The sequence below is a fragment of the Pungitius pungitius genome, chromosome 10 (assembly GCF_949316345.1).
Source record: "Pungitius pungitius chromosome 10, fPunPun2.1, whole genome shotgun sequence".
NCBI lineage: Eukaryota > Metazoa > Chordata > Actinopteri > Perciformes > Gasterosteidae > Pungitius > Pungitius pungitius.
Genome location: NC_084909.1, coordinates 3,130,582 through 3,150,024, shown reverse-complemented (window position 1 = coordinate 3,150,024; position 19,443 = coordinate 3,130,582). Strand labels below are relative to the sequence as shown.

Below are 19,443 nucleotides of genomic sequence, written 5' to 3'. Positions count from 1 at the left end.
ACTCGGGCGGAGGAAAAAAATTAGGCTGATATGTGGTAACACACATGCAGCAGAAAGACAAGGCACATTTCAACAACAAGGCAAATTAGTGCTTCACTTAAAACCATTAAAACCATCGAAAACTTTCAGCTTTAAAATTATATGCAATCAGCAAAAGAAAGAGTAAAAAGAACATAAATCATAACTGTGTTGTTTGGTATGTTTAAATAAAGTTTGGACAGGGCTAAAAGAATGTATATATATAGATATCGATATAGTAGTTCACAGTGCAAATACAATATACATATATATGTATAAATAATTTAAATACACACAGACCTGCACTTACTCTGTTTAAACAAAAGCTGAAGTCTGTCCTCTTCTTGGGTCAGTGCACTGCAGTTGTCCTTCAGTGCAGTGAAGTTGTCCTTCAGCTGGTCTCTCTCTGCAGACACTGAGGACAGCTTGTCTCCACTGACCTGGAGACGCTCCATCAGGTTGGCTTTGATGGAGGAGAGTTCTGCAGCTGATGCAAAGAGTGAAATGTACAGAATCGTGTTGTTTAATATGTTAAAATAAATTTTGGACATGGCTAAAAGACTGAACATATACAGTACTTCACAGAGAAGAAACAATATACATTTACATGTATGAAAAGTTTAAATACACACAGACCAGCACTCACTCTGTTCCAACAGGAGCTGAAGTCTGTCCTTCTCCTGGGTCAGTGCAGTGAAGTTGTCCATCAGTGCAGTGAAGTTGTCCTTCAGCTGGTCTCTCTCTGCAGACACTGAGGACAGCTTGTCTCCACTGACCCGGAGACGCTCCGTCAGGTTGGCTTTGATGGAGGAGTGTTCTGCGGCTGATGCATGCGCTGAGTCATGAAGATATGAATAAATGATTCAATATATCATCACTGTTGGTGTCTATATTACAAAAACATCCCATCATCTTTTCACAGAGAATATAAAGATACTGAGCAAATGAATCTGAACTCTTTTATATCTCAGGTTGGATGAAGATCAGACTCACAGTGGACACTGAGACAGACGAGTCCAGCCAGCAGGAGGGCTATGAGCAGCCCCAGAGAGACAGCAACAGCTCCATGAGGTCTGCTCCTTGGCCTCCTGGGACCTGGACACAGTGAAGACCAGTCAACACACTGGTCAGTGTAATAAAGAATATACTACATACAACGATGCACCTGTTCACACTCTCACCTGTCTCATTGGTCATCGGTGTGAAGTCCACAGGTTTGTCACATTCAACATTGGCATAAATACCCTCCATCACTGAGGATTCCCGCTTTGCCCTCGAGGGTCAGATATGTAGCATCAAGTCACACCAGGGAGTGAATGTAAATGAGGAAACTCTACAACTGTGTCTTAGAACAAAAAGGGAAGTGATAAAGAGAAATAAAAGAAGTGATAGACAAAGGTTATTATTGTGACTCAGTGATGTTTTCAGGGGTGAGAAACACCTCTTTTTAGTGTTCATCTTTTCCTTCTGATGGCTGAAGTGAGTTGAGTGCAGCCAATTCCACAAATCAATTAAATATATGAATGTCAGTACGTGGGTGCGAGGGAGGACTCAGATGCGGAGTATTGGAAAAATAAAGGACTTTAATAAAAGACAGGAAGGAGGCGAAAACAAAACAGGGACCTGGACTTGAAACATCAACAGACTTGACATGAACCGTCGACATGTTTCATTTTGTAGTTCAATGTCTCTTGTGTCCCTGGGGTAACTTCACTTCCTGCCTTGTCCTGTCTTCCCCTGTGATTTCCTGCAATGTCTATGATTGTTTCAATCACCTGCACCTCCCCTGTGTATTTAAGCCCAGGTGTGCCTCTTGTCCCTTGTTGCATCATTGCGTATTATTTCTATTAGTAGTGAAATCGGTCCTTTTCTTCAATGAAATGTAAAAGTTTTGTGTTGCTTTTCAGGAAGGTTCTTGTAACGTCTTTGTGTTTTTGAGGAAGGTCTTTAGCAGCGTCAAAGAACAGACAGAGAAGTGGTGAAGAGAAGAAAAGGAAGTGATGAAGCAGAATTTCTATTTTGACCCAGCGATGTTTTCAGATGTGAGAACCAACTCTTTGATTCTTCTTCCTTGATGCTGAAGTGAGTGCAGACATTTAAACAATGAACTCAAACAAAAATATGAAACAGTGAAATAAAACAGAGCATTGTGTTCATTTACTGAAGTTACAACTACAAATTCAACCACATTATAATTATTCACATTTAGTGCACTTCTGCAATTCTATCCTAATTTGAATGTTTTGTATCAGGTCAATGTGGTGAAAAAACAAACAAAGAGGGGTCTGTCTCTGCTCATTCTCCCCCTTCTCCCAGTCCCCGGGGGGGGGGGGGGGGGGGGGGGGGGGGGGTGTGTGTGTGTGTGTGTGTGAGAAAGAGAGAGAGAGATCGGGGTGCTTCCTCTATTTGGGATCCTCACCTGTACTGGGCCAATAAGCCACAGCTCTATATTTTGTTTAATTAATGTATGAGTTGTTCTTTTAGTATTGTGTATTCAATGTTATATTTGCTCTCTGTTGTATGAATAAAGTGTTTTTGTAGAGAAACCAACCAAAGTCCTGAAGCCATTTTCATTACATAGAAGTACACATGCTGCATTATGCTACTTGTTAAGTGGACTGTATTCTAGTAGTTATTGAGGGACATGAGGAGATGTTCATACTAGCTGGGTGCATTGGGGAATGTGACGTAATTAATGAAAACTCAGGTCGCCTTTATTGCTCTAATAAATGCATTTCAGCGTGAAGCTTTTTATTAAAATATAGGTTCAGTACAACATGCAGCTTTGTTTCTTTGATACCAAAGTCACCAGCACACACATACAGACACACACTACAGATGCATCATAATAAAAAGACTTAAAATAAGACCCTGATACCTGACCTCTCAGCACTTACATGGTCTCCTTCTCTAAATGCAACTTACAACGACACCATTAAAGGCTTTTTGCCAAAACACAATCACACTTTACAGATGATGTGTTTAAATTATTAAGCCGGTTTCTCACAGATCCATTGCAGAGCAGCGTCACACGACAGATCATTCCAGTTTGATTGTGGTTTCTTGTAAGGTTCTATGTCAGCGCAGTCCTCCTCCCCCCACTGGGGATATCCTCCCCCGTTATCAGGCTGAACTCTATCGGTGCCATTGTACCAGAACCTGTAGGAGGGTTATAAGATAGATAGAGGATAACTTTCACAGGGTTTTTCTATTTACTAAAGCAGCTGAAAGACATTTAATGAAGCTTAAAGAAGCTTAAAGTATTTTCAGTGAAAATGAGGAATAACATTTTCTCTGTGTAGTGCACAACAAATATTACAAGGATTAGACTAAAAATAATGATAATAGGTGCAGCAATAGTTGTATGTGTCAAGGTTTAAATGTCTGTGTGTGTCTTACTTCTCAGTCAGCAGAGTTCCATCAACCCATTTCCATGTGCCCTCGATGTCTTCGTCACTCAAACCAATCCAACTAGTTTGTGTGGTGAAGCTTGACAGGAATTTCTGTTCAAGATAAAAGATAAAAATGTATTCATTATTTATCTTTAGTTTTTAGACATATTAAGGATGTTTACTGGGATGTATGTTAACAATCTGAATTTAATTATAATATCCTTTAAAAACACAATGTAATTTTATCTAAGTCATTTCCTCATAGATGTCTATGGGAGCAGAGGAATCGCCCCCTGCTGGTCAAAATAGAGAAAATAAAGCTTTAACATGATTTGGCTTTGTTTCTCAAAGACAAAGTTTGTCACCAGAGGAAAACAGAATAAAACCCAAAAGAGTTTTCCACCTGTTCTCCAAGTGAGTTTATCATCACCAGATCTGCTCCTTTTGCTCTGCAGTCTCTTCTTGCATTATTCCAGGAAGTACCCCGTGAAGAGAGAAGATAACAGGAACCACTGAACATCCTCCACCCTGCAGGACACGTTTTGTCTGTAAAAAAAGGAAACCTTTAAGTTCACACAGGAGTCCTTAACTGTAGGGCCGGCCCATCAGTTACACCAAACGTCCCAGTATGGTTCAATGCAAAAGACAATATCAAAAACACATTATTACTGAGCAGTTTAATATTTAACATTCATTCCAACGGTAATATTTTAAAAATGACTCGCTTACATGAATGTTGTTGTTTTTGTTAATGAATGTTAGTTTCTCTTCTAAAGATTAAATCTTCAAAGTAATGAGTAATCATTACGGTGCTTAAAGGGCTCCATTTGCCTCTCACCCTCCTCCTTTTTGACATCTGGAGGAATTCCTCTGCACAGTTGTCACGCCTTTGTTTGTTTTACTACAAAAGCAAAAAGTTCTCTCCATCTTCTGCTACCGTCTTGCTCTCTGTCTTTACATCCGGTCTTACAACTTAACATTAGTTGGACTAAAACTTTGACTTTCAGCTCTAAAATAGGTGCAACCAACACTACGAAAGAGAGAAATGTACCTAAATGTGTTGTTTGGTGTGTTTAAATGAAGTGTGGAAAGGGTTAACAGACTGTACATTTAGCTCACAGAGCAGATACAAAATATATATATATATTAGGGCTGTCAAAAATAGCGCGTCAACAACGTTTAGTTGTTTGTTGTTAATTACGTCAATTTTTTTAACACATTTCACGCATGCTCAGTGTGACAAATTATTCAGGTCAGGAAAGTACCTCTTCCTCTAGGGCAGTGTTTCTGAAATGATGGGTCGCGGACCCGTTTGTAGTGGGAAAAAATAGTCCGTCCATGTTTTCCGTCAGCGCGGCAATTAGAACGCGGAAGCACCACCCCCCGCCATCCCCCCCCCCCCCCCCCCCCTGTTGACCGATAGAATTGGCTCGCAGCTTGTCAGTAAGTGGTAAAGGTGGGTCAGGCCGTCAGGTTCAGCAAGTCGTTTGTGCCAGTCCACGCTGAATGTTGTGGACCGGGGGAATTTATTATTGTTCGGTCTGAATCGACGGGCCCAGTGACGGATGGGTGGAAACCTGGAGAAATTCGGGAGAAAGGTCGGTCTGGGAGATTTTCGGGAGGGGCTTTGAAATACGGGAGACTCCCGGAAATATCGGGAGGGTTGACATGTCTGGTCATCGCAGCCCTGGACCATCAGGAGCACAAACTCACAGCAGAGTGGGATAAACTGCAGAGGCTGGAGACCCTTCTAGAGCCATGCAGGGAAATCAGTCTGTAACTTATCAAATAACATTGATTTGATTATTTTCTGGAATGAATTAAAATGTCAAATATCAATAACATGTATTTATGTAAAAAATAATAATAATGATAATTATGTATCTGTGTCCTGTTATTTATCTTTAGTATGCATTTCAGAAAGAAAAAATGGTTAGGATTCGGGTGTAATTGCAAATAGTGATTAATCATGATTAATCCACTGAAAATTCTGATTAATTTGATTAAAATTTTTAATAATTTGACAGCCCTAATATATATATATATCACTGATTGGTGAATGCCCGTGGACCTGTGGACCCAACGACGGGGTAACGGTGAAGTGTAGCTAGACCTCCCTCATTGCCTATATATATATATATATATATGTGTATGTATAAATACAGACCAGCACTCACTCTGTTTCAACAGCAGTTGAAGTCTGTCCTTCTCTTTACTCAGTGCAGTGAAGTTGTCCCTCAGCTGGTCTCTCTCTGCAGACACTGAGGACAGCTTGTCTCCACTGACCCGGAGACACTCCGTCAAGTTGGCTTTGATGGAGGAGAGTTCTGCAGCTGCTGCATGCGCTGAGTCATAAAGACACAAATAAATGATTGAATACATCACTGTTCTGGTCTATATTACAAAAACATCCCATCATCTTTTCCCAGAGATTATAAAGATACTGAGCAAATGTTGTCATGACAACCTGCAACCTGAACTCTCTCAGATCTCAACTTGGATGAAGATCAGACTCACAGTGGACACGGAGACAGACGAGTCCAGCCAGCAGGAGGACTATGAGCAGCCCCAGAGAGACAGCTCCATGAGGTCTGCTCCTTGGGCTCCTGGGACCTGGACACAGTGAAGACCAGTCAACACACTGGTCAGGAGAAGATGCACAAACTGATCATTCTTACCTGGAGCAGCTGTTGAAGGTCTTATGGAAACCTGAGCCCCGTTGTATTCAGCGTCGGCGAAGACTTCGTCCATCGATGCTGCTTTCAGCTTATGAACAATTTGACTTTAAAGAAGGTTGAGATTTCAGAGCCATATATGTACATAAAATAAAGCACAATGAAGTCTGCCCTCTGTGCTCTGACAGTTGCTCAGACCAGTGAACACAGGGATCAATGCAAGTGTTACAAATAGGCCACAAAGATAGGAGATTAAAAGCACCTTTCCGGGGGAAGGAGGAAATGTGTGAGAATGTGCGTGCACGTGGGCGTGACAAATTACACTGCTGTCATTTTAACCCCTCTAGTTCTCCTCTGAACACCCCCCCGTTGACCGAACGATTTGGGTCGCGGCTTCCCATTAAGGGGTGATGGTGGGTCAGTTAACCACTGCTTCAAACCACATGTTCTTGTAAAAATAACTGATGTGATATATTAGAGGACTGATATTTCCCATAATGGAACATTTTTCAGTCAAACCTTTTTGGGTCTGTATGAGTCGTTTACGTGACAAAAACCATCAGAATGTAAAGATCTACAGTTTATATTAGTGACAACCTCAGAGTCTGCAGGTGAGAATTCTGGTCTGACTGAAACACTTACGTTTTCCCTCAGAGGATCGATCACTAAAGACCGTCATTCAAGACTCTCATTGTTTCCCACTCCGGTGCATAAACGTTGCCTGAGCAACGAATGAATACAAAACACTTAGCTTCAAACTACAGCATCTTGAGTTCCTCGTTCCTCCACTGCAGGGACAGCCACCATCAGACACAACCTCAACAGCAAGTGTAAAGTCTCAGGTTTTCCAAGAAATAAAAAGACTTTCAGGATGTTTACCACTTTGGAGTGATGCACTTGCAGCTTTAAACCTCTCCCAAATCGTAGCTTCATACAGACATTGTCTCGATTAGAGGTATTAAAAAGGAAATCTTTGAACTGTAGGCAGCGTTCCTATATATTATTTACAGCCCCACAATAATATAGTATTCAGACCCTATAATCTCTGTATGTAGGTCAAATAAGAATTCTATAAGGATGAAGGGGAGGAAGTCAAAGACTACGAAGGCCTTCTGAAGAAACTATGTAACAAAATGAGAACACAGGAAGAGATCTTTAGATACTCGAGGAACATTGAAAAAGATTTTAATTCTCTTCATGATTAGACAGATCAGCAAAGAACAACTTATAAACTGGGATTTCAAGCTTAAACACAAGGAACTTTATAAACAAAACTACCTAAAAATAATATAAAAACTGTATTTTTTCATAATGTGTTTTTTTAGAGAAAGACCATCAGTGACTTAGAGCTAAGTGGTAAAAAAAACGAAAGGAAGTGATAAAGCCTGATTCATATCTTCACATGCTGATGTCTTCCTTTGTGGTTTCTTTTCCTCGGTTGATGCAGAACTAGAACTAAATCTAAACTAAAACCGCCACCACACACTTACTGAAGTTTTGAAATTAATTACACATTCAAGGTACAAACTGAAGGACAAAGTCACATTTTAGCACAGCCTTAAAGATCGCCTGCTGTCAAAGTCATGGAGCTGTACACATTTAAATATACTCCACTAAAGGCCGAATCATTTATTCAAAACCTTACCGAAGTAAAAGTACTAAAATTACTCAAAAGGTTTTTGGAGAGGAAGTTGTACATCGAGGCCAATTCGATTTCAAAATCACACATTAAACACGCATGCAACTGTGTTACCACGGTAACCGTAGGAAACAGATACTGATGTTAGGTGTGTAATAGTAGTGCCTTCTGATTAAAAGGATTTAAGCACAAGGGTTTGAATATTAATAACATGAACATTAACAACCGTTAAATGAGGACGAGATGTTACCGGTTTTCTCTCTGTGGAATAAAGGTGAAGAAAACCCTTCTTTCAGTTTAATTTAATTTAAGCAGAGCTCTCTTGAATAATTATGGTAAAATGTTTAGGCACAATTTTATTTTGGACAAAGAAAGATCACCTCGCATTGAGTGTTGACATATTTGGAGAAGAAGCAGCGTGCGGGTTAAGATCAAGATTCTGTCCCTAAAATGAATGATTGTCATCAATGATCTGGGTTTAGAATCAGCACTCATGACTGAGAAATGAAGGTATCCCCCCCCCCCCCCCCCCCCTGATTAGAGGCATCACATTACTGCAGAAAATCAGAAAACATCTGCTCGTGGAAATGAAAGCTAATCTTCTCTTTCATTCATGGCGACTCTCCTCCGTTCAGAGGGCCACAAGCTGCAGCTTCAGACCCCTGAGAGCGGAGAAGGGCGGGAGGCCCTCAAAGCCCAGCAGCTGCCGGGTGGAGGTCTCCCAGCTCAGACCAAACTCCAGCCGGCTGTAGACGCTCGGGTACTGACGGTCCGCCCAGCGGACCCAGTGTACCGCCCGCTGCACCTCCTCCCACCGCGGGGGCCTGGCCGGGGAGAAGAGAGAACCTCAGGTTTAAGGCCTGGAGAAGCACAAGTCCTGCTGGAGGACAGAGGGCGTCTCACAGACCTGGGCGGGGGGCACTCGTCCAGGCTGAAGAGCGTGCGCAGCAGTTTGCCCTCCTCCAGCTTCTCCACCCTCATCAGCTGCAGGACCAGAAGGGTCGCCAGCAGCCTGAGGATGTCGGCGTGGGCCCTCGCACCTGCAGCACCATCACAGGCCCAATAACCCAGTTATTAGTTCCATCGATACCAATGAATCAGATTCTTTACTTCCAGGCCCACAAGGGGGCTAAAACACGTAAGATGTTTACATTGAGCTAAATGGAATGTGTAAATACTTCGGTCTCCACAGGAATTAAACCCGACCCCCTCTCCCCAGAAAGCTGCCAAAATGATGTGACACCAGTTCCCACTGGAGGAGTGCCACTGGTTCTGAGTCCTCACCCAGAGACTGGATGCCCTTGCCTTTCAGGAACTCGTTGGCAAAGAGGTCTACGTCGACATTGACGAGTTCACCCAGCTGTGTGGTCAGCTCCCAGAAGCCCTCCTGCAACACAGGGACACATTGTTCACGCCTCGTCTCCTCTGCGGGCCCCCGAGAGGCTGGAAGCAGAGCGCAGCATCAGCAGTAGGACGCAGCTGGAGATCTCTAAAAGAGACGAAGCTCCTCACGGAGCTGCAGGGAAAGCTCAGGTTGAACTTTCATTTCTGCATTCATTTCTTATTTTGTATCTTACCGAATGTTGCATCTGGAAGACGTTTGTCCATTTGAGGCACCGCCGTTCAGCTGTGACGCCCCTGAGAAGAGGACAGCAGCCGTTTTTACAGGAATCATTGCGGGTTTGAGCTTAAAATAAATATCTGAGTGGATTACTGTGGACTCACATCCGGGGTCGACTCTGGTGGGCTGTAGATGAATAAGCTTGAAATGGAATATCCCTCATCATCCAAGACCCCGGAGTTGTGTCCGAGAGGAGGCTCTCGGACACAGGGAGGCTTTCGCTCACAGACAAGCCTTCGACCTCCGGCAAGTTTGAAGCTCTTCTTGATCTCCTTGAGAGACATTTTGCTTTTGGGCGAACTGGAACCGGAGGGCCTACTGTCATTGGCCAAGCTTGTTTGAGGGATTGCAATCCAGCCATAGAGCCATTGGAACTGGAACCTAAACCCGAGCATTCTAACAGCTCCTTTTCGGGGGACTGGGCGCAGAGGAAAAGCGACCGTTTGATGGAAAAATCCAAGGACGACGGCGAAATCTCCATTTCTAATCCCTCGCTGGGAGACTCAACCTCACCACCTACCATGCTGCTGCACGTGGAGGGAACCCATGCTGAACCGAATAGAACGGAACCTTCTGGTAGTTTGACAGGTTGTGGGCCAGAGGAGGATGAACTCAAAGCCAGATCTGGCCTGGAAGAACGAAGAGAGGCCCACATTGGGTGGTGGGCTGCAGGTTTGGGTTCCCCAAATGAACCTTGGAATGAATGAGGAGGAGGAGGAGGAACGAAGGGGAGGGCTGCAGGTTCCCCAACTGGACCTTGGAGCGAACAAGGACGACGACGAGAATGAGGAAGAACGAAGGAGAGGGCTGCAGACTGGGGTTGCCCAAGTGGACCTTGGTACGAAAGAGGACGAGGAGGAACGAAGGAGAGGGCTGCAGATCGTTTTAAACAGGTTAAATTTTGGGGTTCCCCAAGTGAACCTCGTTCCCTTCTAGAGAGAGGCATGGACTGGTTATATATGGAAAAAGCTGCACTGAAGCCCTCACTCTTCTCCGTTAAGAACTCCTGCAACAAAAGAGAGATAAAGAAGAAATACTCAGTCTGCTCAATAAATGATAACATCACTTTTCCACACGTATGAATGGATTTCTGTATGATCTGTATGATTCTGTTTGATTCAATGTCATAGATTAGTGAGTAAACTGCAGTATGGGACGGACCGTTGGTGAAGAGCTTGTAGAGCAGCTGTGACTCATCTGAGAAACACACAGAACATCAGAGTGGGACAATTAGTCACAACAGCAAAACGTCCTCTCCACACGATGACACTACACACTGTGGGGCATTACCATCATATCGGCAGACCACATACACGAGCCTAATGCCTCTTCCTCTTGCCTATCATTGCTGTAGTCGAACTGTAACAAAGAGACAAATGCAGCTTATAAAAGTGGAATTGAGTCAATCACAACATCAAAGCAGGAGTGCTCCTTCGCCCATGAATACACCTCACCATACGTTCCATCCAATCACCCTCCGTTTCTTCCTGTGACACAGAGACCAATGCAGGTTAAAGCCAGGATTGGTAAATCACAAGCTCAAAGCAGCGGGGGAAGTTACCATCGATGGACAGTATTGATCCGGGGACACGTCCTCGTCGCCAGGAGACGTCCAGGCGACGTAGGGGAGGAAGTCCACGTCTTCCTCGGAGATCAACTTGGGGATGTCTGTGACGCCCTCCTCGGTTTGTGCCGAGTCCTAAGACGAGGCAGACGAGTCGGGTTTGGTTCACTCAATAAAGTGCAGGGTGTAAACACAGGGGGGGGGGGGGGGGGGGGCGGGGGACGAAGACACAGACGAACCCTTTCCTCGACGGCCACGAAGCTGGTGAACTGAGACAGGATGGAGAACTCTTTGCTTAACTCGACGATGAAGCGCTTTCGCTCCGCTTTCCTCCCCTGGAGAAGGAAAAAGGCAAAAAGTCAGCAACAAAACGAGAGGACGCCGTTAGCCCCTCGATGAGGTCACCGATACGATTAATCCATGACACAATCACCACGCGTCATCGTGCGTCATGTTCCGTCCTCGCACCTTGATTTAAAATCAATGTAAGAAACACACACCTCGTGTTGGGCCTCGTCGCCGTCCAGGCTCCCGTCTTCGTAATCCCTGATGAGGGCCCTCGCCGTGAGTTTGTGGAGGAACTGAGAAACACGAGCCGACATCACACAGCACACAAAGGCGTTATTACAGATGTTATTACCACTGATTAACACGCGTGTTAATGTGCGCGCGCTCCTAACCGTGCCCCTGGTCTTCTGCAGCTCGCTGGTCGACACCATGGTCTTCAGCTCCTGGCCGCTCAGGTTTCCCAGCAGCGTGGCCTGTGGGAAGCATCCATTGCGTCATTGTGGCGGACGTTGATGACATCACAGCCCGTTTACGGCGACGCGCGGAGAAATGACCCTGAGAAAGCAGCTGCTTCGCATCACTTTGCATCAGAGGACGAGCAGTCGCTGGAGCGTTCCCCCCCGCAGCGCACACACCTGCGTGCAGTGCGGCACGAAGCCGTAGACCAGCGCGTGGCAGTCGTTGAACAGCGCGTGGAGCTGCTGGGGCGCCTGGACCGGGGAGGGCGCCGTCGGGCTGAACTGCTGCCACTTAACCGCCACCGAGCTGCAGCCGGGGGAAGCCATGCGCTTCACCTGCCGCGCCACCTGAGGGGGGGGCAACAAAAAGGCTTGAATGACGTCGCTACGCAGACAGTCTGCTACACGGTCACGTGGGATTCGTCGTTCTCACCTTCTCCGCCCAGTTGTGTTTGGTTTTCGCGTCGAAGAATTCAAAGGCTCCGCCCCCCGCCTGGGCCAAGGCTCTCAGCATGTGCCGATTGGCTGTTGGGCTGAAATCACAATCACAAAAAAAGTCAGGTAAATGTCTGACGCTCAAGAGTCGTGACCTCCGACCCCTCGACCCGCCCGCTCCCCCACCTGAGGCCGCAGGCGAAGAGGCGGGTGTGCGCGGCGCCGTCCCGGAGCAGCCGCAGGGCGAGCTCGCCGTTCTGCACGTGGCCGTCCGACAGCAGCAGGAGGTTCCTGACGCCGCGGGACGGGGGCAGCAGGCCCAGGGCCCTCAGGGGCCGCCACAGCTCGGTGCCGCCCCCTGCTGGAGGGGTGAGCTGAGGGGGGGGGGGGGGGGGTGGTATGGCATGGTAAAGACAACGATATTATATTATATTATAATGACAGGATGCGCCACCACTCACCTTCACCATGACCTCTGCGTCCGGGCGAGCGGCGCCGAGCGGCCGAGCCGCCGGGAAAGCTTCCGTGTGCTCTGTGAAAAGAATCATTTTAATGCATATATTTTTTATTTCCTGTAGTCCTTTGATACCTCCCCCCCTGTTTAGCTTCCCTCTACAACGCGATGTCGCTTTCACTCGTCTTAAATTTGAATAAAAAGCTCAAACCGACCCGTCCCGAAGAAGAGCACGTTGACCCTGAGGTGGGGGCCGAGGGTTTTGAGGACCTGCAGGGCGAGCCTGCGGGCCGCGAGGAGGGGCTCCCCCTTCATGGACTCGGACGAGTCCACCAGGAGGACCACCTCGTCGGGGGCCGACGAGGACTCCACTTGGAAGTCCGGATAGAACACCAACATGCAGGCCTGGAGGACACAGACACCCAATGAAGGACCCGTGTGAAACACCGAATGTCGAAAGGCAAGAGGGACGGACCTGGCTGTCCTTGTCGGGGTGTTTCTCCACCCACATCCTGGGCAGGTGCACCTCAGACAGAGTGATTGACAGCTGGAAACCGTCTCCACCCATGAGCTCACCCGGCAGCACGCTCACCACCGCCTTACAGTCCGTCCTCTGCGTGACGCACACAAAGGAGAAAAATCTTCTCAATGGATAACGCACCCGTTCATTATATTTAACTGTGGAACAAATATGCATTATAAGATATATAAAACACAAATTGTAAGACTTTGTTTATAAAGTTAAAACCGAGGAGGCAAGTGACACGTCTGTAACACAATTCAACTATGATTAATTTATGGGTGAAAACAGCTGATCACCTTGATCTTGACTTTGTGAGTGATGCACTGCAGGTGGGCGATCTTATTGGGCATCTCGACTGACGCGTCCAGCGTGAACTCTCTGAGGGAGACAACCAGCGTGAGCGACACATCCAGAGTCACGGTGCAGGAAAACCCATCTAACGTCTAAAAGTAGCTGACCTCGCCTCATCAGTCACGCACACCTTCTCCACCGTCACCTGTTGATCAGCAGAAAGGAAATGAAACATGGCTGCTGTGATGTATTCACATATGATCCATTTAATAGAAGAAAAACACAAACAGTTTACATATCAGGTTGTGTTTGTAGAAAACTTAAGTAGTGAGCTGTAACGTTTCATATTGATTTCTACTGTCATTCTTTGACCCTCTTCACCTGTGGTTTCTTCATCATGTCGGTCACGTGACTTAACTTCTTTAAATGAGTTTGTTGTCACTCTGACGCTTCAGGAGCTCTCACGTCGTGCTTAACAGCTTCATTCCTCTGCGGATGCTGGAAGCTCCGGAGGTGAGAACGCGTGTGTGTGTGTGTGTGTGTACCTGTGGCCCCGCCCTCACCTGCGTGGTCTGGTTGAGCGCCGCCCCCTGCTGCCACGGGGCCACGCTGGCGGGCAGAGAGAAGAGGATGCTGCCGTCCCTGACGACCAGCTCGCACACGAAGGTGACCTTGATGAGGACGGAGGCGCCGGGCGGCAGGTTTCCCACGCTGATGGTGAACACGTCCTGCAGGGAGCACGCCGATGATGTCACCCGCACGCCGTGCATTTTAAAAGATTGATACAAAACTTGCGTCTATTAGGTCTGTAGTAAAGTTCATTTTGATAGTTTGTTTATAAGCTTGAGTGCAGGAGATAAGCTGACTAGAACACGATCAAGTTCCGGTTTTGCAGGAATCGACTGCAGGATGTTGGAAGTATCGATTTCATAAAGTGCTGTTGGATCGGCCTAATGCTCCAGATGTTGAGCGCCGGCTGCAGGTGTTTGAGTGCAGCGTACCGGGGCGTCCTGGTCCATGAGGTAGGCTCCGTGGCCTCTCTCCACGGCCTGCTTGTACTCCCTCCGAGCCGCCTCTTTCTCCTTCACCTGAGATCCAAAACAAACACCAAACACACTGATTCGCGGAGAAACCAAGTCTAGCCTCGGCCAGATGAAACAGAAGTGCTGACGTGTCAGAGGTGGCCAGAGGTGTACAGTGTGGTCTGTGAGTAGTTACCTGGCCCACCACGTGTTTCCCATTGATGAAAGCTTCAAACCCACAAACCGCTGCAGAATCGTCCAACGGGAAGACGTACTTGGCCTCGATGGGCACGGAGCTCCGGTTGGTGTATTTTTGGAAGATGACGACCTAAAAGGGAGCCAGAAAACTCGGACAGTCGGTCAACGGCCCCCGACCCCCCCCCCCCCCCCGACAGATAAAACCACTTAAAGAAAAGCTCAGCTTCTCTTTTCTCACCTGGGAGAGAAGATCCATCAGTCTGCACTTCACGTGCACGGCCTCCAGGGGGAGCTGCTGACCCGAGACGTCCAACAGTCCGGCCTTCACCTCCGCCAGAGGGTTCGGAATGTCGTCAACGTCTTCCCCGTCCTCCCAACCTACACACACACACACACACACACACACACACACACACACACACACGCACACACACACACACACACACACACACAGATACACATAAAGCTTTTTATGCTGAAAGAATGCAGGATGCTTTGCAGAATAAATATATGGAATCTTTTTCCACATCATTTAATTATTCCATCCCATCATATTTTAACTCCTTTAGTTGAAAGGAAGATGCCACTTTTTGGGGGGCTGTAGCCGGTTGCTCACCTCGGTCAGAAGGAGGCGCAGCCGGCTGAGCCGAGGTGTCGATGGCCGGGCTGAACTCCTTCAGGGGGTCGCCCTCGACGGCGAACTGAACCACGTACTTGAGCTTCACCTGATCGGGGCTGTAGACCACGTACTCGTCGTCCTGCAGGGACGGGGCGGGTTTTAGAAATAACCACAATGCGGAACGTGTCGCCCGAGGCCTTCAGAGGAAACAAATCGTCCATCTCTCCGCCCCCACCCGCATTGTTGAACCTCCTACCTCGAACTCGGAGCGGGTGTCGGGGGTGCGGCGGACGCCGTGCACGCTGTGGTGTCCCTCGGGAGCCCGGGTAAGCGTGACGTCCCTGCGGTGCTCGTCCCTGCAGCGTCCGAGCGCCACGTCGCACACCAGCAGCAGGCGGGCGCCGTCCGTCTCGCTGGGCCTGGAGTACTTCAGGCTGGTGCTGAGGGCGGAGGGAGAACCGTTAATGTATTCATGCGGACGCCAGCGTCGCACGGCGACCCGATTCTGCTCCGTACCCGACGGCATCGCTGAAGTAGATTCCACTGCCCAGGTTACCCGCGTCGGTCCTCTCTATCCCATGATGCTCCACTCCGACGCGGGGCAGCAGCAGACCGCTGCGATTTGAAAAAAAAAGAAGAAAAAAAAAGAGATTTTCACCTCAGAAAGGTAGTTTTACAACACTGGGAATACAAATTCGAATACAATATTCACCAAGCACCTAGATCCTTTACAAATACTGAGATACTAAGATAATAATATTAATATAAACAAATTAATAATAATAATAGTAAATAATAATAAGAAAAAGAGCTTACTGAGCTAATATACTAAAAGTACTAAGTGTCTGTTTTTCATGAAAGTAATTTGTGTATTTTTGTGTGTTTTTGTGTGTTTGTTTGTCTCACCGAGACAGGACCCCCACAAAGTTGCTGGGGCTGGAGGAATGGAGGAGGGGCTTAATGTTCCCCAGCTCGCTCTTAAACGCCTGAAGCTCCGCCCCCCTGCTGACGCGCAGAACCTGTCGGACGTGCACCCGGCTGCAAGCAGGAAGTGGACGTGTGAAACGAGATCTGATCAGACCAAAGTTCCATCTGGCTTCTGACTGGAGGTCTAAATGTCATCAGTGCGCGTAGGGGGCGGAGCCTGAGGCGGTACGCTACCTGTCCCGCAGCAGAGCCGTCACAGCCTGAAACTCGGGGGTGTCGGGGGGAACGGCGTCGATGCTGCACCTCATGGCGCGGTACTTCCCCAGGGAGGAGGGGGCGGAGCTCCCCATGGTCATCTCGCTCACGTTCAGAACATCTCGGATCAACTGGACTCAAACGGGACAAAGGTTTTAATTCCCATCCATACATCGTGAATCTTAGGGAACACAACACCGCATGCTAAGGGATTGTTTGGTTCTCTACGCGTCTTAGCGTGTGCGTCTTAGCGTGTGCGTCTTAGCGTGTGCGTTACCTGACACAGGTCCAGTCTCTGCGAGATGAGCTTGGCGGTGGGCGGATGCTGGGACGGCGCCACGTGCAACAGGACGGTGTGAACCTCGTGAAGGAGGGACGCCACCTCGGAGTGATCCCCCCCCCTCAGCTTGCTGTGAGCCTGGAGCAACAAGCCCTCGGCCCTGCTGACCTACGCGCACACACACACACACACGCACACACACACGGAGACCAGCGTTATGGTACTGATGCTGCGCTCAGGAGCGATGGAGGAAACCGGGGGCTGGAGAGGAAAGCGTACGTCGTTGAGGCTCAGCTTGTCGATGGGTACTCGGAGGATGTTGCCGAGGCGACCGAGGGCCTCGGTCCACAGCAGCTCTACGAACACGCCCACTTCCTGCGATAAGCTCCCCGTGCTCAGCCTCTCCTCCAGCAGCAGCTGCAAGTTGGTTTGTTGTGTTGTTTGCTATTTATTATTTACTATTGTGACACCGTGTGACACACATTTAAAAGCAAAAATCACTTCAAGAACATTACGCAATAATGCCAAAGGCCACCATGCCGACTGCATCGTATGCGTGCGGTGAGCGTAGTCGGACCTGCTGCAGGGGGGCGGAGCCCAGGTGGGGGGCGTGTGGAGGGGTGTTGGTCCTGGGATGCAGCCCGGCGGCCTGCAGGCTCTCCCTCTGGGCCTCGTACACCTCCACAGCGTCCTCGGACGCCGACAGGAAGACCAGCACGTCCCTCGCCGCCGGCGCCTGCCTCGCACAAACACACGCGGCGGCTTTTCAGCTTCCACGGGGGTCACGGTGGATCGTAATTAACGCGCGGGGACGCGGGGGCTCTTGCTCCCTACCTCGGCCGTCACGTCGTCCTTCCGGTAGCGGACCACTCGGAACCGACATCCGCTCGCTCCCGCGTGGCTCTGCAGCTCCAGCACGCACCAGGCGCCGCCGTTCACCTGCAGGGAAATCCAGATCAGTAATGCACCGGAAACTCCAGCGCGCCTAGCGGCACGGCGTCACAGCGTGGCGTCCCGGCGGATGGACCTTTTCAAAGATGCAGTACTTCGCCACTTGAAAGTTGGGCGGATACTTTGGGAGATCCGGATCCGTCTCAGTGTAAATTCTGCCAAGACAAAAATTGACGACAGAAGGTACGAGATGAATGGCAACGCATTTAAGGAAGAGGAGAAATGCAACCCCCCCCCCCCCACTCCGCCCCCATGCCTTGCACACCTGAACTCCTTCCGGACGCCTCCACTCGGCCCGCTCTGACCCGGCTCGACGGGCCCCCCGCTGGGCTCGGCGGTGGTTGCGCTGAGCGCTGCGGGACAGAAGGAAACACACACAAGGTGAACGAGGACACGCCTCCTGGCGGCGAGAAGGACCGCGCGTCGTCGAGTGCAGACGATTGTTAACCGCCGAGGAGAATACCGTGGCGCGGCGGCGAGGGGGGGGCGGGGGGAGGCGAGGAGGCCCCCAGCTTGTAGTCATCCACAGGCAGGAGAAGGCCTCTCTCCAGGCAGCCGTAGACGTAGTCCACCCCCACCACGGGCGTGCCGTGCCTCTGGACGGCGCGCAGCCGGGTGGAGCTCAGGTCGGCCACACCGCCGGTCACCACCAGAGAGCACTGTGGGTAAAAAGATCATCAGGGAGCACCAGGGAATCTATATAGAGATATAGATTTATGTATAGATGTGTCCATATGGGTGCATTTGGTTAATAAACCCGGTGACTATCGTCCAACCTTCTCATTGACCACGTAGCAAATGGTGCCTCCGTTGTCCGTGACGGATGATCTCAGCTTCCTCTTCTCCTTGGGGGGCAAAGCTTTGAGCTCCAGGAGCAGGGAGCAGTGCTCAAACACGCCCATGTCTGAGGGGGGGAATATGATCAATGTCTCGATGGGGGTCCCTCTCTCTTTCTCCCCCCAGGTCCTCCCCCCTCCCTCACCGTCTCGGTGTGAATGGCATTAATATCTGATATTTTGTGTTACTAAGTAAGAACGATGACACATAGCCGCCCCGCCCCCCCGCGCACGCACGCACGCACACACACACACCTCAAAGTGGACTACTGGTAAACCAACGCGGAAGCGACTCCCATTCCCGTAAAAAAAGAAGTGTAAAACACGCTGCAATGTAACAACTTATGATTTAAAAAGTTTTCAACCATTTAGATTTTATTTTAATGGATAGCTTTCAAATGTATTTTATGACATTATTTCATGAAACGATTTCGAGAAAGTAAGCAGAGTAAAGGTGTATCACAACATTAAAAGTATTTGACCGATGACACTTTGACAATAAAAGCATTTGACGTGGCGTATAACTTCGCTAACTTCCGGTTAAATGAATAAAATATGGTTTACTTAATTGTCAAGAAGCAGACAGCAGTCGGGAGGCGGCTGTTGGTCCTCGTATTGAGGGAAGTAAAGAAAAAGGTGTTCACTGCTGCGGGGTCAACTTTACCGGAAAATTACCCGTTAGCACGGTCCGTTTAGCTTCCGGTAGGTTCCTGTTTTCAAAATAAAAGACTGTGCAGCGAAATTTAATGAAGTGGGGGGGAACAAAGATCACAGTTGAAAATCTTTATGCTGGTAAAAATAAAAATTATGTTTTGTGAATATTAGAATAATAAATATTTTCCGACATAATCCGACATACTAATAAACACATGTACATTTTAGTCAATATGAGGTACATTTAAATATATATATCGATTTAAAATGTAACTAGAAGTGTTAAATAAATGTAACAGTGAAGTAAAAGGTTCAATTAATCCTGAAATATAAAGAAGTATAA

The 19,443-nt window shown here is 48.1% G+C and overlaps 1 protein-coding gene and 1 long non-coding RNA gene across 2 annotated transcripts; both read right to left on the bottom strand.

Moving 5' to 3' along the window:
- Positions 1–2,579: 2,579 nt before the first annotated feature.
- LOC134132815 (uncharacterized) lies at positions 2,580–3,950 on the bottom strand. The gene is made up of 3 exons (XR_009956994.1): positions 3,814–3,950; positions 3,418–3,521; positions 2,580–3,177 (listed from the first exon to the last, which is right to left on the bottom strand). It is a non-coding gene; the product is annotated as an uncharacterized LOC134132815 (long non-coding RNA).
- Positions 3,951–8,246: 4,296 nt separating this feature from the next.
- On the bottom strand, positions 8,247–19,118 carry parp4 (poly (ADP-ribose) polymerase family, member 4). Its single transcript, XM_037489046.2, has 38 exons — positions 19,011–19,118; positions 18,387–18,514; positions 18,074–18,269; positions 17,876–17,963; positions 17,687–17,765; positions 17,494–17,598; positions 17,237–17,395; positions 16,939–17,076; positions 16,657–16,827; positions 16,359–16,510; positions 16,104–16,235; positions 15,714–15,812; positions 15,454–15,637; positions 15,195–15,336; positions 14,817–14,956; positions 14,577–14,708; positions 14,360–14,446; positions 13,922–14,086; positions 13,526–13,563; positions 13,364–13,445; positions 13,020–13,157; positions 12,760–12,949; positions 12,552–12,622; positions 12,277–12,464; positions 12,089–12,188; positions 11,833–12,003; positions 11,590–11,670; positions 11,410–11,490; positions 11,149–11,244; positions 10,907–11,044; positions 10,800–10,832; positions 10,636–10,704; positions 10,507–10,542; positions 9,450–10,351; positions 9,302–9,362; positions 9,009–9,111; positions 8,632–8,764; positions 8,247–8,548 (listed from the first exon to the last, which is right to left on the bottom strand). Exons 2-38 carry the CDS (start codon positions 18,510–18,512, stop codon positions 8,356–8,358), a joined length of 5,199 nt encoding a protein of 1,732 aa, XP_037344943.2. The 5' UTR covers positions 18,513–18,514; positions 19,011–19,118; the 3' UTR covers positions 8,247–8,355.
- Positions 19,119–19,443: the final 325 nt, after the last annotated feature.

What these genes read in the sequence shown, in the direction of transcription:
- parp4 (XM_037489046.2), bottom strand. Translation starts at nt 18,512, where the DNA reads ATGGGCGTGTTTGAGCACTGCTCCCTGCTCCTGGAGCTCAAAGCTTTG. An exon ending in GCTCCGCCCCCCTGCAGCAG is followed by an intron (nt 17,077 to 17,236) that starts GTCCGACTACGC and finishes ACCAACTTGCAG; the next exon opens with CTGCTGCTGGAGGAGAGGCT. An exon ending in CTACAAGCTCTTCACCAACG is followed by an intron (nt 10,352 to 10,506) that starts GTCCGTCCCATA and finishes CTTTTGTTGCAG; the next exon opens with GAGTTCTTAACGGAGAAGAG.